Raw genomic sequence first — 23,789 nt, 5'->3', positions numbered from 1 at the left:
GGTCAAAAAAGGTACTGCAACTATGCTGCTAATTGAAACTGGGCTGCCTATTGCCAAATTTGATCTTTACATGAAAGTTTACTAAGTAATAAACAAATATTTCCTAGTATGGTCCAAGTAGAGTCATTTTTGCAGCTAAAAATGGCTATTTTTGGAAATTCAAAATGGCTGACCATGTATGAAAAGTGCAATTTTTCCAGTCATAATGAATACTTAAAATTTGATGGTGGTGGTAAATATTCATGAAAAATGTAACATTAGTGAATGGGCAGCATGAATTCTGGAAATAAACAACTAAAAAATCTCACACAGTGTCCCTTTAAACACGCATCAGCCAAAGTCATGCAAGGAGAGAAAAATCAGTGGACTTGGACCACTACTTCTCTTTCTATTTATATGCATCACTTACTTGCATTCATAATGGTTTGTTTTTTTTGCAGTGAAGGGTGAGCTAGCCACGCAGTGGTCTACCACAGTGAAAAGCCTCCTATTCTAATCATGCATAGCAGTTGGGTACATTCATAGCAAAGCCATGGTTGATGAGAAAAGCAGAACACTTATGACAGAACACATATGTGGTCTGCTCCACTTGATGACTTCTCTTTTTTTATTGGCATATATCAGATTTGTTGCTTTTGCTGAGATTGCAAAATGGTGCTCTACAGTGGACGACATCTTGCTCAACTTGTGCATATCACCAAGGCACATTCATAGTGATTTCATGGACAGTGACAAGGCGTAGTACATTTCGTAGTACATTCTTTGAGAATTTCACTTGGTGCAGCAGTTAGGCACAACATAGGATGCACATTATCGGCTTTTTCACAGCCCAAAAATGAAGCACTAAGAATGTCAAAAAAAGAAGTAAATCTGTAGCTCATTACAAAGGCGCTGCAGGTGTCTGAGATTTCAGGTTTTCAATGCTTTAGAACGAATGTGCCTTTGTAGCCCGTCATGTACAGTCAATGCTCCTAATATACCAGCTGGCATCCACCTCCAGATGATCGACTAGCAATGCGATTCTGATATGAAGCAGAAATTTTTGATATTTTGCAGTGACATTACTGGTCCGGCACACTTGAGATCAAATCGTGACTGCATGTGTTCCCTGAACCGAAATGAGTTTGACACCCCTGATTTAGCCTGTTGTGGTGTCTCTTCTCCTTTCCGCAGAGGATGCAGAGGGAGACAAGAAGAAGAAGGACAAGAAGAAGAAGAAGGGCGAGAAGGAGGAGAAGGAGAAGAAGAAGGGGCCCAGCAAGGCCACAGTCAAGGCCATGCAGGAGGCGCTGGCCCGCATGAAGGAGGAGGAGGAGAGGCAGAAGAGGGAGGAGGAGGAGCGGCTCAAACGCCTGGAGGAGCAGGAGGCAGAGAGGCTGGAGCAGGTTAGAGCGCGCGCACACACACACACACACACACACAGGGAGTAAGGGGAGGACGGGCTCAGAGGCCTGGAGGAGCTGTAGGCACAGAGGCAGGTTAGCTCTGCTACAATACACATTCATGCACTCATACTCATACTCGCACCCATTCATTTATGGACACACACACACACACATGTTCATACATATCCACACACTAGTACAGGGCAATTCAATTGGAGGCCCGAGGGCCAGATGCGGCCCAGATGCAGTCCACATGCGGCCCAGGCATGGCCCCCAACTGAAGCAGTATACATTTCAGTTTTGTTACTGCAGTACAACACATTATTTGCTTGTGAATCTTCTGCTTGTCTTATACATTCACATTCAATGTGGTTAAGTTTTTAGGTCAGAGGAACATGTTTAAAATTTGTTTGTGGACTATTGATTTTAAGTGTCATTTCAGTGGTCGTGATGTCTGAAAATGTGTGGCCCGACTGCAGTTCTTGGTTTCGAAATGTGGCCCAGATGAAATTCTAATTGAATAGCCCTGCACTAGTACAACGATTCACATTCATCAGGCTCATCTTGGCCACAAAGAGTTTAATTGTAGGCGACCGGACTGGACAACATTTCGTCACTGGGCTTCTTTTTGAAACTTGATTTCAGAAACATTTAGTCATCTGAGGGATTTCTAGTTCAGGTTATTTTAGACCTTATGTACAGTATATGTCTGGAGTGTGGACCTGTGGGCCAACCCTTCCAGGATCCCCTTTTTCAAAGTGTGAATTGACCTGAGGGTCATTGAGGTGGTCACAAAACTCCTTCGGTTTGATGATGGTGATGATGATGGCTAACAAACTTGAACATTAAAATTTGCCAACATGTTTCGGCCAAACATTGGCCTTCATCAGGGCTTTAGAGCTGCTTTAGAGCCCTGATGAAGGCCAATGTTTGGACGAAACATGTTGGCAAATTTTAATGTTCAAGTATGAACTAGCTACATTTAATTAAAAGCTTTTTAATGAAGACGAAGAGTGCCTTGGATTTCATCATACATCTCTAAGTTACGTCTAACCAAAGAGCACCTTCGCACTACAAAACAGAACGCCGAAGCCCTCTGACCTACGCCTTTGTTTAATGATGATGGCTAACACTTTGTCTGTCTCTCTTCTTCCAGGAGCGTCTAGAGCAGGAGAGGAGGGAGAAGAAGAAGCAGAAGGACAAGGAGAGGAAGGAGCGTCTGAAGAAGGAGGGCAAGCTGCTGACCAAGGCCCAGAGGGAGGCGCGCGCCCGCGCAGAGGCCACACTCAAGCTGCTGCAGGCGCAGGGTGCGGACCCATCAGATTTTCTGTGTGTGTGTGTGTGTGTGTGTGTGTGTGTGTGTGTGTGTGTGTGTGTGTGTGTGTGTGTGTGTGTGTGTGTGTGTGTGTGTGTGTGTGTGTGTGTGTGTGTGTGTGTGTGTGTGTGTGTGTGTGTGTGTGTGGTACTAGTTATGGAGTGTGTGGTTTATCTGTTAATCTTAAATTGATACTGTCCCATTTTTGGAAAGAAGCTCATATTAAACCTCCCCTTCAGTTAAATGTATTGAGTTTTACCTTTCTCCTGTACTTTCAACCGTTCTCTGAGTACGGCAGTGCAACTTTTACCTCAAAGCTAGCAGTTAACATGTAGTCCTATGAGACCAGTTAGCCGCCAGCTGGTCTCATAGGACTCAATGTTAACTGCTAGCTTGGAGGTAAAATTTGCACTGCCATACTCAGAGAACGGTTGAAAGTACAGGAGCAAGGTAATACCCAATAATTTAACTCAATGGGAGGTGTAAAATAAGCTTATTTCCAAAAATGGGACAGTATCACTTTAAGTGTTAAATGGGGAAGTGTCAATTGAATTTAAACTCATTTTGCTGTGGCCAAAAGGCGGATTCATTGTTAGCGTAACTGGCGCTAACCTCATTCATACCTCCCTGGCGACGATGTTGTGCGCTCAAAATGACGTCACACGCCCCTTCGCAAGCTGGTGCGGGGCGAGGTCGTGCACCCCACATTTTTTGTAACTTGGCGTGCGCCACCAGCGACCATGCATGTAGGCAGACAAAGCAGGAGTTGCGAAGAGATATGGCTACAGCTACTGTACTACAGAATGGACCCTGCATCATTTTGAGGATAATAACATGTCTTAGAGAGTTATTTTATCTTCTCCCTTAAAGGGACAGTTCAGTCAATTTCAACATGCAAGCTCACACTACCCTGGACTTGTCAGTGCCTGAGATTTTTTTTCTTCTTCTTCAGCCGTTTCCGAGATCCTGGTCATTGTAATGGGGGCAGCTCTTTGTTTACATTTCAAAAAAACATTTTTATTTATTCCCAAAAACATCCAAAAGGTTATAAAACATCAGCAGACAACTAGCAAACAGCAGTACCTTTTGGGAAAATATTTGGAGTTGGCCTATGTTTCATTTTTTAAAAATGTAAACAAATGCTGCCCCCCATTAGAATTGCTCATATCTCGGAAAGGGCTGAGCCGAAAAATGTGGCATCACCAGGTACTGACAACAAGTCAAGGGTAGCGTGAACAATACAACTGCATGTTGAAATTGACCAAACTGTCCCTTTAAATGTTGTTCAGTGAAACAATTGTTTACTATGTTCAGAGGCACGTTGTGTTTGGCGATCTATTTATAAATTCTGCAGCCAGAACAATGCTCTCACATGGTCTTGGAATGATCTGGCAATGTAGGCTACAACAAAAATCTATGTTTCATTGTGGTAAGTCATAAGTCAGACGTTCAGTAGCCCTACAGCAGCCGTGTTTTGGCTTTCTATTTTTATACATCTCTTGAACTCCCGCTGCGAGTTGCGACAGATTCTGCCGTTTCTCTCATGAACAGCAGAGGGCACACTTCCGAAAATGCAAGCAAAAGCCTGTAAATGGCGCTTTTGACTATGAATGGTCTGTCACATTTTAATGGTTCTCGCGCCAAATGCGCCAAATTACGCACGTAAAGTATGCGAAGCCCTTTAGACAAAACATCTGCGATTTGGTCTTGACGTTTGGGAGGTCAGTGGTTGACCGGTGGACTGTTCCTTTAAGGCAGCTGACCCAGGTCAAACACTGACACAACTACCTGTACCTCACAAATCACTATTGAAAAGACTATGAATTAACTGTAATATTGGTTATTGTAATTGTAGCGTTAATGTTTGCTGTGTATGTACAGGTGTTGAAGTGCCATCCAAAGACTCAATGCCAAAGAAGAAGCCCGTCTATGGGGACAAGAGGAAAAAGAAGCCTGCTGCTCAGACTCCCGAAGGTGCACACACACACACACACACACACACACACACACACACACACACCTCCATCGCTACCTGCACACATGACCAACCCCATACATACCGGTACACAAGAAACACATGCACGCATAAATGAGGTGGCAAATTACCCCCCCACATGCGCACACACACACACACACACACATGCACACTCATGTCTACACGTATGTGCACACACACTGTACTATGTGTAGCTATTGACTAGTAGGGTGTTGTGTAATTTATGTATTATATCATCAGAAACGTCAGAGGTTACCTCACCTACGTCAGAAACAGCCGAGCCAATGGAAGTGGACAACACTCCCAAAGAGGAGACGGGTGAGTTCATGAAGCATGGGGAACTGGGTGTTAACTACATTGCTTGTGAAAAGGAACTACACTACACTGGTGAATGCCATTCAGGATGTTGAAGGTTATAGCAGGGTAATAAATGCGACTCTGTAGATGGAAAAATAGAATCATTTGCTCTCTGTTCGAACTCCAGCCCCCTGGCCAAAAATGTGGTTTTGGTAATGTAGCCAAACATGTTGGCCGACAATTGACGAAGATTATGTTGACTGACTGACATTAATAAAAATATATTTTATGGGAAGTACATTACAGTAGTGTCCAGCGTTGACGTGGGCCCTCCCTGCAATGGTTGCATAAATGCTTTCAATGTGAAATTCAGACCGTTAAAATCATTATATATTTATTAGGGCTGGGACATGAATGCATTCATTTCGATTAATTAATCACACAAAAATTAATGTGATTAAAAAAATATAACACAGTTTAGTCGCACTATAATATAGCTACATAGTTCTGGATTAGACCTGTGTGGAGGGCAGCATTTCGCCTCATGGTGAACAGTCTGCTGAAATTGAGAAGAGTTCTCTCTTCTTTTAAACATGAACAATATTTTTGGATTAAGCTTATTTATTGTCATTATTCAAAATCCATGTGAAAAAAAATACTTTTCACTGTTTACAAGTCAGATATTTAAATGATTAAAATGCGATTCATTCGATTAATTAATTTCAAAGCCTATAGATTAATTCGATATTTTTTTTTAATCACGTCCCAGCCCTAATATTTATACATTTGTTTTCTCCTGCAGCAAAGGAACAGAAGCCAGAGGAGCCAGATGTGGATGACTGGGAAGCCATTGCCAGCGACGAGGAGAAAGGTGTGCGTGTGCGCGTGTGCGTGCGTGCGTGCGTGCGTGCGTGCGTGCGTGCGTGCGTGTTTGCGTGCGTGTTTGCGTGTGCACGTGTTTACCTCTATACGTCTCTTGGCCTGTCATAGAGCCTCTCTTCTTTCATGCGTGCGTAGGGAAGCCGACAGGGTGTGAGGGAGGGTAATTTTCTTTTTTTTTCTTTTTTTTGAATATATATTTTTAGGGGCATTTGTGCCTTTATTTGATAGTACAGTCTGAGATGGTGACAGGAAGTGAGTGGGACAAAGAGACGGGGTGGGATCGGGAAATGACCCCGGCCAGACTCGAACCGGGGTCCCCGTGGGCATGCAAGCCTAAAGTGTGGGGGGTTTAGCGTGCTGCCCCTTGGTAATTTTCAGTAGTTTTTGTCCAGGGTCTAGCCAAGGCTGTCAATGTCACTGTGCTATGAGAATACATGCGCTAACAAGGAGAAAGGTGCCTTTTCCCTTTGTTTTGGGTCCTCTTGCCTGACTGAAGAAACAAGTGTGAACAAATGCTCTTTAAAAAGGTTTTCTGGCTGTGTTTTCCGTTGGCTACCAGTAGGAGCATCATTGTTCAAAAGAGCAGAAAGCGACATTTAAAGCTTAAAAGCTGCATTTAGACAGCAGTAAAATGTGCCAGAAGCTGCATTTACACTCCTATGGCGCATGACACTTGGGAATGGGCACTGAAATAGAAAATGTCACTGCATTTAAAAAAAAAAAAAAGTTTTTAGGGGCATTTTTGCCTTTATTTCGATAGGTCAGTATGAGAGGTGACAGGAAGTGAGTGGGACAGAGAGAGATGGGGAAGGCTTGGCCGATGACTCGGGCCGGAATCGAACCCGGGTTGCCAGTGTAGCAGTGCAGAGCCCAGCCGATTGAGCGTCACTGCATTTTAAAGTGGAAATGAAGCACTGACAACTATTATCATTTTTTGGCGGCTTATTTATTTTCATAAACGAATGGATGTTCATTGAACTGCACTTTTAAGTAGTTTTGCTGAAAAATGACATGTTATTACCGAGTTTCGCCACAAGGGCGCAGCCATGTTCGCCGCCTACGTAACGCGAATGGTAGAACTTGGTGGCTAATGTAGCCTTCCATTCACTTAACGTTAGCGTGTGCTAACTACAGCGCTAACTGACTCTAATCGTGGCAGTAAAATTGAAGAAGGACAAGGGGTTCATTTTACATTGTCCCTGGGTTTTCTATGTTATATACCTACTATCAGATGAAAGAGAAATGCCAAGTGTCATTATCACTTTGTGTCAAAAAGCCTTTGCTACGAGCATGGTGGGATAGCTGCAGCCATCCACCCATTGCATCCACCATAGGACAGGAGTCAGGACTGGGGCTGCTCGATCTCATAGGTTTGTAGTGACAGACCGTCACCAATAACGTCTTTTTCCTGCATTGTTGGACGCTAATCTGAAAGCCCATGTCTTTAAGTTGGCTATGTGGTTCAATTCAGTAATAGGAAATAACTTGCAAAATTGGCGGAAGTTTGGAAAGCTTTGTGAAGGGAAGGGACGCAGCCTGTGTGTGTGGCTATCCCATCCCCTCTCTCGTCTCGCTCTCGGAGTTGGAGGAGCTTTGGGGATTTGAAGTTGATGCCACGGGAAATGACACGTTAAACTATCATGGCCTACATTAAGTTATGGCATGCTTAAAGTAGCTGCATCTATTGTAGTACATTATTATGTTATTGAAGTCGCGGATGCATCCTCAAACTGGCTGGAATAGCGTTGTTGCCTTGGATTATTGTTGACTGGATAACACCGATAAACGTGGGCACGGAGATGTCAAAGTAGCCTAATTCAGGTGCTTGGAAAATGTTGGCGAAATCATCGGAAGATGAAGGTAGGGAACTGCAACATTGCACGACATCGCACGATTATGAATAGTGATCATGTTGGCTCATACCAAAATGTGTTAGCGTGTCACCTTAGCAAAAAAAAGCTGCTTGTTTACCTGTGGTTCATGTGATGGGATGTCTTGTCTGCCTTCATGCCTCATATTTGTTCTGTCCCACCCAAACACGTATTCTTGCTTCATTTGGGTTAAGCAAATAAGCTCATAATCAGCCACGCAAGTCCCAAATGTTTAATTCACTACTCTACTATCATAACAGCATTAGAATAGGAGACTACCATTCGCGTGACGTCACCCGCTGTTGGCTGGAAACGTTAACAGAAACGTTACGTGTTTGTGCTTTATTTTTTTATTAACGGCTTAAATTTCAGACTTCAAAAAAATATATATATTTGCTGGCTTATCTTACTGGTGTTATAGACCCCTATATTAGGTCACTGCTTCATTTCCACTTTAAGTACACATTATCAGTTGTGCTTCACAGGGGTGACCACAACAGTAAGGGGCAGTGTTGCCATTCAAATGTCTCAATTGCTGCCTCAATGTTCTTATACAGGCTGATGTCATGCGATGGCACAATTGAGGTCATTCAGACGGATGTGAAGAATCTCATTCAGTGAAGCCATGGTAGTCAATGTAGCAAAGCTTTAAGCAACTTTGACTTGTTTTGGGGGCTTGAAAAGCCTGGAATGAGAGTTTGAAAATGTCTTCCAAGCTCCACAATGGAAATGAGCTCCTTTTGAGTACTACATTGCAATGGGTCTTTCTGTAATGGATCATCATGGAAAAAAAACACTTGACCTGACTACTAGCTTTACATTTGTAGCACTATAACTACATACCACTCTTGAGGACAGCTTGTCGTCCAGGTGAGGCGCTTTTATTCAACGAAGTATGATGTGGCATATAAAAAGTTAGTGAATCACGGCAACCATTTAGGGTTCCTCGCATATATGAAAAATTAAAGTCTGCACACCAAGCTCCCGTAACATTTAAAAATCAGAGAGACGGGAGCTTGGTGTGTGGACTTGATTTTCATTTTTCATGTGACTTTGCTAGTCCTGCATTTAAACCTTTTTTGAGACTGATGTGCATGTCTTTTTCTTTGAGAAATTAATTCCCGGTCACTGTACTTATTGAAGGAAGTTTAACAAACGCATTATGACTAACCACTTAGCTTAGTAGGTTGCCTATGATAGATTACATTAGTGACGACGCTTTGTGCCCATGGCATTAGATAGAGAAAGCAGAAGTGAGTGGAACTTGGGATCTGTCACTCACAACCCTCTCCTCCTCATCCTCACCCCACTCTCTTCCTCCTCCTCCTCATCCCTCTTTCCTCCTCGCCTCTTCCTCCCTCTCTCTCAACAAACAGAACTGAAGAAGGTCCACATCGAGGTGAAGGAGACGCAGGCCCAGAAGCCAAAGGAGACCTCGTCGTCAAAAACGGCACCTCCAGATGCCGAAAACGGCAGCGAAGAGGAGGATGAGGATGAAGACGACGATGAAGATGACGACGAGGAAGATGACGATGACGAGGAGGAGAGCGAGGAGGAGGAGGAGGAGAAGAAGAAGCCGTCCTCGCACAGTGCCAAGAAGCAGAAGGAGCCCAGCTCGGAGTCGAGCAGCGAGAGCGACTCAGACGACGGACTCACCAAAGAGGAGCGGCTCTATGACAAGGCCAAGAGGCGCATCGAGGTACACACACACACACACACACACACACACACACACACACACACACACACACACACACACACACACACACACACACACACACACACACACACACACACACACACACACACACACACACACACACACACACACACATACACATAACACCAAAGAAGAGCTCCTATACATCAAGGCCAAGGGACACAATCTTGTGCACACATACTACACATGCTCACTGTAAGACAAGGCCAGGACATGCATCACACACACATTACATATTAATATGACTCCATGACAAAAAAAGTGCTTTGAGGTAACCGTCAGAGATATTCTATAGAGATATGCCAACATAATAGGTTTCTATGGGCACCTAACGCGACCAGGTTCCGGTCTGCCTAAAGGGGCGTGTCATAATGCTCCTACAATGAATGGGGCACCTAAGTCACGCCCTCTACTTCCTGGTTCATGGGGCAGAGGGAGTCAAAAAATGATTACTGTGCTTGAAAATGAGTGATTTTTGGATTTGTGGTACATAGGTGGAGGTCCAAGGTTTGGATTGGTGTCATCATTTTCATCATTTTCAAGCCCAGTAATTATTTTTTGACTCCCCCTGCCCCATGAACCAGGAAGTAGAGGGCGTGACTTAGGTGCCCCATTGAACAGTCCTTAGGTCTGCCTAGGTCTGCCTAAGGGGGGCCATAATAGAACCAGGAAACAATGGGCCAATGGAACCTCTCTCTCTCTACTCTCTCTGGCCGTACTGTCTCTCTTACACATGCACACACATTTCATACACTTGCTTCCTACCTCCACGGAAAGGCTAATAGACTCACACGCACGCTTATTCTAATACAAGGGCAATGGATGCATAAGTGTAACCACACCGACGCACAACAAAGCCTAAAGAGACTGTGAAGTAGCCTCACTCTGTCTCTCAAGAACATAAGTGTACAATACTGTGAAGATCACAAGACCGATTCAGGCAACCGTTCTCTCTCTCTCTCACACACACACACAGACACAGACAGACAGGCAGTATGGTAATGTGACCAAGGCCAAGAAATGCACCATGCTAACCAGAGCCTGCCTCTCATAGGATCTCCTAGCCTAACTATCGTGACGTCAAAACTGCAAGAATTTGGTCTGGCCTGCTCTCGTTGTCAACCCAATTTTCTGACTGAGATTCAAACAGTGTGACTAGCTCTCATTCATGAAGTACCCCTGTATGTTACTGGTTGAACCTACGATCGATTGTTTGTCCTGTCCTGTCAATTGCCATGTCAGTTTCTTGTTATACAGTATCTGGATAAATGTGTAATGTAATGTGTTAAATCTTTGTTCCATCGTGTCAAAGGCGATTCAATATGCCTGGTGTTACCTCTCTTGCTGACAAAATGTCCCCATTGGGGACAATGAAGTTTCTGTATTAACTAAGTGGTCTGTCAGTCATGGACTCAGACGTGTCTGTGTACACCATGACTTGTAAAAACATTCCAGATAAAGAAGAGTAGCTGCTGAATATAAAGGGGGGGGGGGGGGGGGAATGCATTTTTGTATGCAAGTGGTATAGGAAGTTTTCAATGGCATCTAATTTGGGTGGTTTTCCTCTGTGTGCTCTTCTCACTAGAAACGGCGACAGGAGAACCTGAAGAATATTAATTTGGACCAACTCCGAGCCCCAGTCATCTGTGTCTTGGGCCACGTCGACACAGGAAAGACTAAAATCCTGGACAAGGTGTGTGTGCGTGCGTGCGTGTGTGTGTGTGTTGTCGTTGGTTGTTCTTTCTCATGCGTAACATCAGATTTACTAACTGTATATATTTATGGTAATCCTGAACTGATGCATGGCTGGGGTTTTTTGTGTGTGAGGGTTATCAGACACGGTGTTTGTGTGTTTGTGTTTTCTTGAGCAGTCACCATATCTGTTTACTGTAAGCCTGGACCAAAGCATCATCTTGCTGTGTGTGTGTTTGTGTATGCAGCTGCGCCACACGCACGTTCAGGATGGTGAGGCTGGAGGAATCACGCAGCAGATCGGTGCCACCAACGTTCCACTGGACACCATCCTGGACCAGACCAAGATGGTCAAGAACGTAAGAGACTACTGAAAAGTATTTTTCTGGGTTTTTTGTTCCTTTTTATTATACATGGGTTTCCGTTTGTAGATTTCCCTGGCTGCGCACTCTTCGGCCTCTGATTGTTGGAAACTGCCCTCACTCAGAAAATGTGCTCACATGGTTGGCTGCTTAGCATTCTGCCCCTCCCCGCAGCCTGAATGTTTGTAAAAGGGAAGCCTATGTGTAGGACAGCGAAAATGTAACTGGGAAACGACCTGGGCCAGAACCGAACCAGAATAGCCATGGATATGGTACGGGGGTCTACAGTGGGGTTTTTGTGTTTAGATATCGAAGGCTATCTGTGTTGACGGCCATGCCAGCGCTATCTTGTATGCTTCAGCTTGTTGTTGTATATCTGTCTGAAGCCACCAGTCAAACATTTGCGCATGCCCACCCTTATCAGTCTGGCTCTTGATTATCTTTACATTGTAGCTCACGACTACTACACCAGTTCATCACACTATTTGATGAGCATTACCGGTTCTGGTTAAAGATGTTCAGTACATAAAGCTCGATGGTTTAAATTCATAGGTTTCATCGTGTCAACTCTCTTTTGCTGAGATTGTTTTATAATGATGTACAAAGCAGTTATAAAGCTGATTTGAAGAGTCTTGGTATATCTTTTTTCCAAACGGAGGAAAACAAAACAGTGTTTATTTCAAAAATCAAATACTGCAGACTCGTGTGTGTGTGTGTGTGTGTGTGTGTGTGTGTGTGTGTGTGTGTGTGTGTGTGTGTGTGTGTGTGTGTGTGTGTGTGTGTGTGTGTGTATGTGTGTGTGTGTGTGTGTGTGTGTGTATGTGGCATGCGTGTGTGTGTGTGTGTGTGTGTGTGTGTGTGTGTGTGTGTGTGTGTGTGTGTGTGTGTGTATATGAAGAATCTAAGTACTTAAGAGTAGCCCTGTCCACTATTGACCTATGGGTGTAGGCTTATCTATATGTTATGCAGCACTGACTTTGAACCCGCTTCCTTAGTATGGCGATTCCAAAGCCTGTCCAATTTAACTTGGAAAACTTGAGCAATGTCTTAATATTTGTCTTTTTCATTTTTCTTCAGTCCTTTACCCTTTTAAGTCCCCTCTATGAAGAAGACAGGAATGTTTTAATGTCTTGACAATATTGCCCTACAAAAGCAAAGTGCAGTAACTACGGCCACATTGAATGTGAGAAGAATGCCTTCAAAATATTAGGTTGTAGTAACCGCAAATTTAGCAGAGCGATATCTCTAAAATAGGACACATTTGGACCATAAGACTTTGTCACCAGATGAAGGAGATGTTATGAAGACTATTTTCAGTATAAACTCAATTTTGACTGCACTTTGCTTTTGTGGGGAAGAATACATCACTGCATTTATTGCCTCACATTGTGCGTGTTTTTGTGTGTCCTCTAGTTTGACAAGGAGACTGTCAAAATTCCCGGAATGCTGATCATTGACACGCCAGGGCACGAGTCCTTCAGGTATGCAGCATATGCCCCCTAATGACCTGAGCTCTGCTGAACGAGTCCAAGGCTACATTTCAATATCCTTCCAGTCGTTTCCTCCAGAATCTGTCCTCATTCCTCAGTGAATGAAACTAATGAGGAATCGAGGGAGGAATCGAACACCACGTGTGCATCCCAATATGTGTCCTTGCCTCCTCCACTTGTGCTTGTCTCCTCGTCCCGCCTCCTGGCCCCTCCTCCGTGGAGAAAACGATAAAGTTTCCCAGCTGTCAGCCTCGCCACGACAACTTTTGAGGGACTGTTTTTCATTCACCATCCCAATTGCAAATGAGAAAAAGACTTTACAATTGAGCTTTTGCAAGATATTGAAATATAATGCTGTTGTCAGTGATGTCATCATGACGAGAAGCAAGTGGAGGAGGCAAGTGGAGGAGGCAAGGTCACATATTGGGATGCACCCCACGTGTCGTGCACCCTCGCTTCTCTGTCCTCATTCTCTCACCTTTTCATATGTTGAGATGTCCTCAATGACGTCTAGGCACGAGGAGGGAGGAAATGACCAGAGGGGCAGTCATGGGTGAGCGGTTAGGGCGTCAGACTTGCATCCCGGAGGTTGCCAGTTCGACTCCCGATCCGCCAGGTTGGTGGGGGGAGTAATCAACCAGTGCTCTCCCCCATCCTCCTCCATGACTGAGGTACCCTGAGCATGGTACCGTCCCACCGCACTGCTCCCCATGGGGCGCCACTGAGGGCTGCCCCCTTGCACGGGTGAGGCATAAATGCAATTTCGTTGTGTGCAGTGTTCACTTGTGTGCTGTGGAGTGCTGTGTCACAATGACAATGGGAGTTGGAGTTTCCCAATGGGCTTTCAAAGGAGTGAATTGAAAGGCAGCCCTAGTCCAGGGTTGGTGCCCGGCCACTGAGCTAGACAAGACCAAAGAGCCATTGAGGTCATAAAAAAACAGACCAGTCAGATTTCACATACGAATCAGTGTTTCTAACCAATTATTATGTGTGTTTGTTAAGTAACCATAGGAACCGGAGCAGCTTGCTTTTTAATATTGCCATCCTAGTGGTGGACATCATGCACAATTACTAATTGTGTGTGTGTGTGTGCGTGCGTGTTAGTAACTATGAGGAACAGGAGCAGCTTGCTTTGTGATAGTACCATCCTGGTGGTGGACATCATGCCCAATTACTGATGTGTGTGTGTGTGTGTTCAGTAACCTGAGGAACAGGGGCAGTTCGCTGTGTGACATTGCCATCCTGGTGGTGGACATCATGCACGGCCTGGAGCCCCAAACGCTGGAGTCCATCAACCTGCTCAAGGAGAAGAAGTGCCCCTTCATCGTCGCCCTCAACAAGGTCAGCAGCAGCAGCAGCAGCAGCAGCAAATACCCCGTTGGGTTTTAACAATGTTTATTTGAAGAAGTGCACCATCATGATAATCATCATACTTTTTATATTGTATTGTTTTAATATCTTGTTATGCACTGAATAAAATCAGACCAGCAACACATTTGTACATGTTTTATACATAATACATTAATAATATAAGCATAAAATGCCACAAAAAGGTTAGCTTGTGGCTCATGCTTTATGCTTTGAGGTTATGTGTCATCTCTACCTTTTGATGCAGTTAAAATTGCACAACGAGTTTATTTCAGGTAGACATTGGTGGCAGAAGTGCAGATAAATTATCCAAATTTCTTCTTGCTGAAGTTTTGCACCTACCATTGAAAGTACCACCAAAATAATATATTCCATGTGTCGTTTTGCTGCTGAATTGTTTACATATGTCGTGTGCAATGACGTGTTTAGATTGACCGTCTGTACGACTGGAAGAAGGGCCCAGAGACAGACGTGGTGGCCACACTGAAGAAACAGAAGAAGAACACCAAGGACGAGTTTGACGAGAGGGCCAAGGCCATCATCGTGGAGTTTGCCCAGCAGGTTAAGCTTACACCTTGATCTTCAAACATTGTTACAAACGGATAAGTGTTGAAAAGTGCCAGTCTCCTTTTTAAAAAATCACTCATTTTCAACTCTCAAATGTTGAATGGTGGAGCTTTGTGACTAGACCCCCAATGACCCATCGCAATGACACTGTCTGTCTATTTGTTTGTTTGTTTGTTTGTTTGTTTGTCTGTCATGTGTGCATCTTCTGCAGTGGGTGCCACACACACACACACACATATACACACACACACACACACACACACACACACACTTCAGCAACACACACACATAAATAAGACATAAGACATGTTGTGTGTTATTAATTGCAGGGTCTGAACGCTGCACTTTTCCATGAGAACAAGGACCCTCGCACCTTCGTGTCCCTGGTGCCCACCTCTGCCCACTCGGGAGACGGCATGGGCAACCTGATGGCGCTGCTGGTGGAGCTCACGCAGACCATGCTGGCACGCCGCCTGGCACACTGTGACGAACTGCGGGCACAAGTCATGGAGGTGAGACATTTTTGGCCAATTTTTAATCCAATTTTTTATTCCAGTTCTACTTGTGTTAGTGCCCTGAAGAAGCAGTTAAGGATTTTTAAGTGTGCTACACATTGTTTTTTTTGTTTTTTTTTGTTTGACATCTTTTAATCGTGAGTGCATTTCCAATATCCAATTTTTTATGATATTTTCTCCAGGTTACAGCTCGCTTGATTATTTGTTATTTTATTATTATTTTTTTCCCAGGTGAAAGCACTTCCTGGCATGGGCACCACCATTGACGTGATCCTGATTAACGGGCGCCTGCGCGAGGGCGAGACCATTATCGTGCCTGGCGTGGATGGGCCGATTGTTACCCAGATCAGGGGGCTGCTGTTGCCACCGCCCCTCAAGGAGCTCAGGGTCAAGGTACTGTAGGCTCAAGACTCGCCATACTCACACTTAAAGGGACACTGTGCAGGAAATGGTCAAAAAAGGTACTGCAACTATGCTGCTCATTGAAACTGGGCTGCCTATTGCCAAATTTGATCTTTATATGAACGTTTACTAAGTAATGAACAAATATTTTCTAGTATGGTCCAAGTAGAGTCATTTTTGCAGCTAAAAATGGCTATTTTTGGAAATTCAAAATGGCGTACCATGGAGAAGATCCCCCTTTTCATGTATGAAAAGTGCAATTTTTCCAGTCATAATGAATACTTAGAATTTGATGCTGATGGTAAGTATTCATGAAAAAGGTAACATTTTTGAATGGGCAGCATGAATTCTGGAAATAAACAACTAAAAATCTCACACAGTGTCCCTTTAAAACATTGATTCTGGATGCTGCGTATACATACACAGCATTGACCCAGGCGCCTGGAGCTGCATGTACACAGCATTCAGGCTCATGTTTTTTTTTCTATTTAATTAAAAATGTGTTTATGTTAAAGCTTCATGTTTTATGTGCTTCGGGGGCTGAGATATTTAGGGGGTCCTTTTTCACCTTTTTCCAAAAAGGGCTTGGGCATTTAGAAGGGTTTTTTGAAGGTGCCTTAAACATTGCATATGCTATTATATAGAAGCATAATATAGAAATGTAGTTGGACGACAGGGGCCTAAGCATTACATTAGACATTCCTACCTGGAGTAGACTGTCCCATGGTTGCTGCTGCCACTCTCAACAAACTCAGGGTCAGGGTTGGCTCAAGATGCACCACACTTATACGCACACTTAAAACTTACTGTCCTTTGGTCATACTAGTAAATATTGGCTTATTATTTATTAGTATTCATGAAAAGATCAAATTTAGCAATAGACAGCACAGTTTTAATGAGCAGCAGAGTTGCAATACCACAATCTTACACGGTGCTTCTTTTAAATATATACTGTAGATAGTATCTGTAGATTTCTATAGTTTTTAAAAATAGTTTCCCCCCTCAATGCCATGTCTGTCTGTGTATGTCCCATCTGACCTCAAGTTTTGGCAAAGGACGCGCTCAACTTCTTGGAAAAACGAAAGTCTTTGGGTGCGAGATAAAAAGTATCAACTTAAGGAAGAAATATCCGCACTCACAAAACTGCGTCTCATTATTTATTTATATTACCACCATGTCCAAAAAGCAAACGCGTTTCGGCTATCAAGCCTTCATCAGTGCGTGGTACCATGGTGGTAATATAAATAAATAATGTGTCCCATCTGACCGCCACTGCTCCTGTTTGTCCTCCAGAACCAGTATGAGAAGCAGAAGGAGGTGAACACGGCGCAGGGAGTGAAGATCCTGGGCAAGGACCTGGAGAAGGCCCTGGCTGGACTACCGCTGCTGGTCGCACACAAGGAGGATGAGGTTCCTGTGCTGAGGGTAAGGGATCTCTGTCTCTCTCTGTCTCTCTCTGTCTCTCTGTCTCTCTCTCAGAATGTGTGCTGCATCACAGGTGGTCCAAGAAATGCAAGAAGCAGTTATTCGGCTGCGCTAAGCCTTTGTGCACATTATAAGATGTGCATTTGTCACATGGTTTCAAATGACGTGTGTGTGTGTGTGCGCGCGTGCGCGCGTGCGTGCGTGCGTGCGTGCGTGCGTGTGTGGTGCACTTACTGTAAGGTGACTCCCCTGATGACGACCATGGATGATTCAGCAATGAAACTGCTACTCTCTCCCTTATTGCGTGCGTTCGCCACTTCTTCCGTACAGGACGAGCTGTAAAATAAAATGTCTGATTCTGAAGCTTTATCTCACTGCTCCATTGCTTTTGTCTGTGCGTGCATACATGCGTGCGTGCCTCTCTGTGTGTGCGTGTGGCGTCTACCGTAAGATGACTCTGCTAATGGAGAACATGGATGATTCAGCAATGAAATCAATGAAAGTGCTACCCTCTGCCTCATTGCCTCGTTTCATGTCTGTCTTGTTGAGTCCGTTTTAATATGCGACCTTGCCTCCTCCACTTGCGCTTGTCTCCTCGTCCCGCCTCCTGGCCCCTCCTCCGTGGAGAAAACGATGAAGTTTCCCAGCTGTCAGCCTAGCCACAACTTTTGAGGGACTGTTTTTCATTCACCACCCCAATTGCAAATGAGAAAAAGACTCTACAATTGAGCTTTTGCAAGATATTGAAATATAATGCTGTTGTCAGTGATGTCATCATGACGAGAAGCAAGTGGAGGAGGCAAGGTCGCATATTGCAACGCACTCAGTGTGTGTCCTTTCTCCCGTACAGGATGAGCTGGTGCGTGAGCTGAAGCAGACGCTGAACGCCATCAAGCTAGAGGAGAAGGGCGTGTACGTGCAGGCCTCCACCCTGGGATCCCTGGAGGCCCTGCTCGAGTTCCTGCGCACCTCCAAAGTGCCCGTGAGTATAGGGCAGTGGTTCTCAAAGTGTGGTCCGGGGACCACTAGTGGTCCGTGACAGAGCTCAGGTGGTCCACAAAGGGATTTCTACTTTTCCAAGACAAGCTATCAGAAGGCTATATTTGTAACATTATTACAAAGCAAAACTTGTCTGAAGTCATATTTTTACCACAATAAATGGGAATAAAAAGTAAGTGATCTGCATCAAAATTAATAGTGTCGAAATAGCACCCGTCAACTGTGAATTCAGTTGACAGGTGGTCCCTGAACATTTTTGGGGGGACAAAGTGGTCCTCGATCTAAAAAAGTTTGAGAAACACTGGTATAGGGCTGCACGATTGTGGAAAAAAATCATAATCACGATTATTTTGGTCAAAATCATAATCACGATTATTAATCATGAACGATTTATTGATTTTTGCTGATTTTTTTGAAAATTATAACAAGATGAAATGTAGGCCTAACCAAGAATGAATTACATACGGGATGAGCAAATTAAAATGAATTGTAATAATTAGGTAAAGGCAATAGCATGAAACTTAAGTGGACAGATTTCTGGCCAGAAACACCAGCCTGTCAGTAGCCTATGTTCTGTCTTCAAGGATGCTCTCAAAAGTAGGTCACTATTGCCACGATTAAATCACGATTAAAATCACGAGTTTGATTTCACTATTTTATCACGATTTTGATTTATTTTTCGATTAATTGTGCAGCCCTAGGTGAGTAAACGTATTGTGAACATCTGGAGCTCGGAGTCCACACACTTAAAATCCTTTTTTCTTTGATGCTGGAAACTTAATCCTGCCATGGCATAAAATTTCAAAGAAAAAAACTATTTGAAGTGTGCGAACTCCTCAGTCCAAACTTTTAGTTAGTCTTTGTCCTCCACCTTTTCCTGGGATGTGCATAACTTTCACCCTCAACTTAACGCATTAAGACCTTAGCACTCATTGGACCCTGTGCCATCCAATAACACAAGTACTTCTACACAATCACATCAGTTATTCAGAGAACTACTTGATCATGGTTACGTTTCTCAACAGCAGCCATTGCTAACTAAGTTAGCAACTAACATGTTTGCAATGCAATTTCCTTTCGGAAACCTACCGAGTTGCTAAGTGGTAAGCAACAGCGCTTTCGGGAATCGGAGTCCAGGGCTGAGTTTCCCAAAAACTCTTAAGTAGTACTTAAGTCTAAGTAGTACTTAAGTATGAGGGGCCACCTAGGCAATATACCAGATATAGGTTTCACATCATCACTAAAAGTAAACATTATTTTACCTCACACATGCAAGCATTTTATTTGCATGTACCAGAACAAAACATTGCATGTAGGCCAATACGACTATTTTATGCATTAACTTTTTGTGATATGATATTGCCTAGACGGCCCCTCATACTTAAGTACTACTTAGGCTTAAGTACTACTTAAGAGTTTTTGGGAAACTCAGCCCAGATTTGTAGCTCTCGAGTAAATGTTTAATAGCACTTTTCACGTTTTCTGGCATAAAACAGTTGCATCCCTGACCGGTGCACCGCTCAGTGGGCTACACATGTAACACTACGACTGCAGTGTTGTCTTGGGCTGCTGTATGATTTCATACAGCATCTGCTCTGTTTGTTTGATTACAGTACTCGGGCATCAACATTGGTCCTGTGCACAAGAAGGACGTCATGAAGGCCTCCACCATGCTGGAGCACGACCCACAGTACGTTCAGACTGCTGCTGATTCTTACTGTTGTTCTTAGGTGCTCCTACGATAGGTACAGAAATTGCAGAAATCACAGTCGTTGCTATTCCACTGTCTTCACTTAGTTAAAAATCAAGTAACTTCAGTGATTGAAACACCTGGATCAATTTCCACAACCATATCTTCTCATAAGTTAGCTGCTAGTCTCTCGTGACATTTAGTTTTTATTACCTAATAATTACCTAGTGATTACCTAGTAATCCTTGTAGGAGTTTTGACTTTGTTCTCATCATCTATGTCAATTGTGTTCATCACAGACCTACAAAAATAACACTCAATCTATTATTTTTGATCTCCTGTGATATTTATTGGCAAAACAGGGAAATATTCCTCAAATGCTGGATATTTGTGATTTTTGGACACAGCCATCTATGAATGGCATGCTGCCCGTTCACATGGTTCAGTGTGTCCAGCCTTGATGAGCATCATGCTTTCGTTTTTTTAGATACGCTGTGATCTTGGCCTTTGACGTGAAGGTGGAGAGGGACTCTCAGGAGATGGCCGACAGCCTGGGCGTGCGCGTCTTCAGTGCTGAGATCATCTACCACCTTTTCGACGCCTTCACCAAATACAGAGAGGACTACAAGAAGCAGAAGCAGGAAGAGTTCAAGTAAGCAGAATTTGGTTATTATAATTGGTTCACAAATTTGTTCATTACAGCGGTTCATTATGCACAAACAGAAACAACAGTTCAAGTAAGCAGATATTCAAGAACATGGTTTTTACAACTGTGACATTATAAAACAAATTTCAAGATATGAGGTGGTAGGTGTTCAAGTAAGCAGTTACTCGCAAATATGGTTAATTATAACTGGATGTGCCATTTATATAAAAACAACATTACAAGAAGCAGAAAGACGTGGAGTAAATACTTGCAAATATGATTATTTGAACTGGATCTGGATGTGTCATTATACACAAATAGTAAAATTACAAGAAGCAGAAACATGAGGAGTTCAAGTCAGGAGGAGCTACTCTCAATGTGGGTATATAACTGAATGTGTCATACGGAAACAAAATGACAAGAAGCAGAAATGCAAGAATATTCAGTTCTCTTATGGTTATTGCAAGTCTAAAAACAAACCATAAAATTACAACATGGATACAAATTGTATTAGATAATGTGTTCAACGAGTAATATATGTACACTATGTGTTCAATTAAGTGCAACATACTGATGATGAAAAGAAATGCATGTAGATCAAATCAATTGAAATGGTATGTGTTGTAATAAGTCAGTACTATTCCTTCCTACACATGTATGCTTTTCATGGAGTTCTTTAACTCTTCCCTTTTCCATCATAGGCATATTGCTGTGTTCCCTTCCAAACTGCGGATCTTACCCCAGTTCATCTTCAACTCTCGAGACCCTATCGTCATGGGCGTGACTGTAGAGGCCGGGGTCATCAAACAGGGAACGCCAGTCTGTGTGCCCAGCAAAGGAGTGAGTGTGTTTGTGTTAATGCAAATAATGTACTTGAAATCTGCAATCGTGAACTATCCAATACTCAGTAATCATGATGATTGTATCACTGTGTAGCCCATTATTTCCAGAATTCATGCTGCTCATTCACAAATGGAATACTTATCACCACCATCAAATTTGAAGTATTTGTTATTACTGGGAAAATTGTGGTTTTCATACAGGAAAAGGGGGATCTTGTCCATGTCTTCGCCATTTTGAATTTCCAAAAACGCACCATTTTAGCCGCAAAACTTACTGTACTAGTAAACCAGCGCCACCCGCTGGACGCCAAAAATGTTTTGCTGGCGAGTGGGTCTGGCCTCGGATCGAAAACATTTTGAACACTGTGCCCTGAATATGGCAAACGAATCACAACGCAGAGATTTGTTTTGAATTTATTTTGAATCAAAGCGGGCAGGGTTTTGAGGGAGTGGCAACGAAGCTCGCAACTTTGGGAAAGCACATTCAACGAGAAAGCTCGCTGATTGCTCAGAGCGCCGGCCTATTAGGCACAGGCACAGTTTGAAAAACATCAGGTTGTTCTCATCAACAATCTTCGGATGTATCGTTCATAGGGGCCAGACTAAATTACACATCCAGTCTCACATTTAGGCTGGTTTATCAGGCTAGCCGCAGTCCTACATACTGCGCCTTGATTTCCATACATGTTTAAATTGAGAAGGGAACAACAAAAGCCTCATTGTAATTAAAAACAAAACCCTTCTCCCCTGGCTTTTGCAGTTTGTAGATATTGGCATCGTCACCGGCATTGAGGTGAACCACAAAGCGGTGGACTCTGCCAAGAAGGGACAGGAAATCTGCGTGAAGATCGAGCCCATTCCAGGAGAGTCGCCCAAGATGTTCGGCCGACACTTCGAGGCCACCGACCTCATCGTTAGCAAGGTAGGCCCGACATAACCCGTACAGCAGTCTTGTGCAGATGAAGTGGAGCCTATTTTCTATTACTGCATGCCATTATGTTATTACTCCAGATTATTACAATACTATACGTATTATGCAAGAGTACATATGATATCCAGCTACATCATTAAACCAGTATTATATATGTCAACTCTAACGAGGTGCTCTTCCATTAATACATTTGCAGCAATGCTGGAAATTAATTTGAATTACCGTAATAAATCTGCCACAGCCATGTTCTTACAGAATGATTTTGAATTCAATGTTGGAACGTAACCTTTATTTTTGTCTGCCATCTTTTTTTTTCTATTTATGCATTCAAAGTGTCACAGCACACCTATGTTTTAGATTCCTTTTTTTTACCGTGACTGTACAATGTAATGAATGTATCTAATCTGTTATGTCATTTATTTCCAGATTACACGTGCGTCCATCGATGCCCTGAAGAACTGGTTCCGTGACGAGATGACGAAGGGGGACTGGCAGCTCATCATGGAGCTGAAGAAGACCTTCGAGATCATCTGATCAACGTGGCACAAATAGACTGGCTGCGCCCGCTGACTGACACTCTCTCTCTCACACACACACACACACACACACACACACACACACACACACACACACACACACACACACACACACACACACACACAGGCTCACACACAGGCTCACACACATACAGGCATAGATCCTGTGTCTTTGCACACTCCTGACATTTTGTCCCTAATGAAGGGAGGCAAAGGGTTTGTGAGTACACACACACACTCTCTCTCGCTCTCTCGCTCTCTCACTCACACACACACACACACACACACACACACACACACACACACACACACACACACACACACACAGTCTCCTACTCACAGCATCTCACACACTCATACCATCATGGGGGGGGGAGCTGGCAGTGCCGAAACCATGCCGCTACCACCGCCACCCCCCCAACCCCCCTCCTCACCTTGCTCTGCAGTGGGGATTGTAACGATACAGCAAGAAGAAGAAGAAAAGAAAGAAGAGGAAAAAGTGTTTTCTGTGAGAAACCGAACTATTTCCACTGTTTTTAACAGTGACAGACAAAAAAAAAACGATTACACACTATTCCAATGTGCCTGTTCTTCTGACTTGAGTTTTTAGGCTGTTTTATTTTTTTCTTCTGCTCTATATTCATTTCATGGCTGCTCTCCGCCTAGTTGTGACAACAAAAAACAAAACCCAGCTTTCTCCTTTCTGTGCACACAAGCATGGTATATAGTGGGGAGAGGGGAAACGTTTGCAGGGGAAATGGGGAGCTCTGGGTTACCTGACGTCACGGAGATTTAAAAAAAAAAAAAACACGTGGAAGGTTGGGGTTGGATGTGTTAATACTATATACCTTCTCAGTG

The 23,789-nt window shown here is 43.6% G+C and overlaps 1 protein-coding gene across 1 annotated transcript in view; it reads left to right on the top strand.

Moving 5' to 3' along the window:
- eif5b (eukaryotic translation initiation factor 5B) overlaps positions 1-23,505 on the top strand; it is a 31,816-nt gene extending 8,311 nt beyond the window's left edge. The window contains exons 6-25 of the mRNA XM_063212339.1: positions 1,174-1,385; positions 2,542-2,692; positions 4,582-4,674; positions 4,937-5,014; positions 5,796-5,864; positions 9,123-9,445; positions 11,052-11,159; positions 11,407-11,517; positions 12,934-13,001; positions 14,210-14,351; positions 14,808-14,939; positions 15,275-15,457; positions 15,692-15,853; positions 17,156-17,287; positions 18,138-18,269; positions 19,900-19,976; positions 20,464-20,628; positions 21,324-21,462; positions 22,225-22,386; positions 22,822-23,505. Coding sequence (XP_063068409.1) covers positions 1,174-1,385; positions 2,542-2,692; positions 4,582-4,674; positions 4,937-5,014; positions 5,796-5,864; positions 9,123-9,445; positions 11,052-11,159; positions 11,407-11,517; positions 12,934-13,001; positions 14,210-14,351; positions 14,808-14,939; positions 15,275-15,457; positions 15,692-15,853; positions 17,156-17,287; positions 18,138-18,269; positions 19,900-19,976; positions 20,464-20,628; positions 21,324-21,462; positions 22,225-22,386; positions 22,822-22,929 — 2,747 coding nt within the window. The 3' untranslated portion in view covers positions 22,930-23,505. The remainder of the gene's footprint in view (positions 1-1,173; positions 1,386-2,541; positions 2,693-4,581; positions 4,675-4,936; positions 5,015-5,795; positions 5,865-9,122; positions 9,446-11,051; positions 11,160-11,406; positions 11,518-12,933; positions 13,002-14,209; positions 14,352-14,807; positions 14,940-15,274; positions 15,458-15,691; positions 15,854-17,155; positions 17,288-18,137; positions 18,270-19,899; positions 19,977-20,463; positions 20,629-21,323; positions 21,463-22,224; positions 22,387-22,821) is intronic.
- The last annotated feature ends 284 nt before the right edge of the window (positions 23,506-23,789 follow it).

The sequence above is a fragment of the Engraulis encrasicolus genome, chromosome 12, assembly GCF_034702125.1.
Source record: "Engraulis encrasicolus isolate BLACKSEA-1 chromosome 12, IST_EnEncr_1.0, whole genome shotgun sequence".
In the NCBI taxonomy this organism is placed as follows: domain Eukaryota; kingdom Metazoa; phylum Chordata; class Actinopteri; order Clupeiformes; family Engraulidae; genus Engraulis; species Engraulis encrasicolus.
Note: the sequence above shows the minus strand (reverse complement) of the source record. Positions and strands in the feature narration are given on the sequence as shown.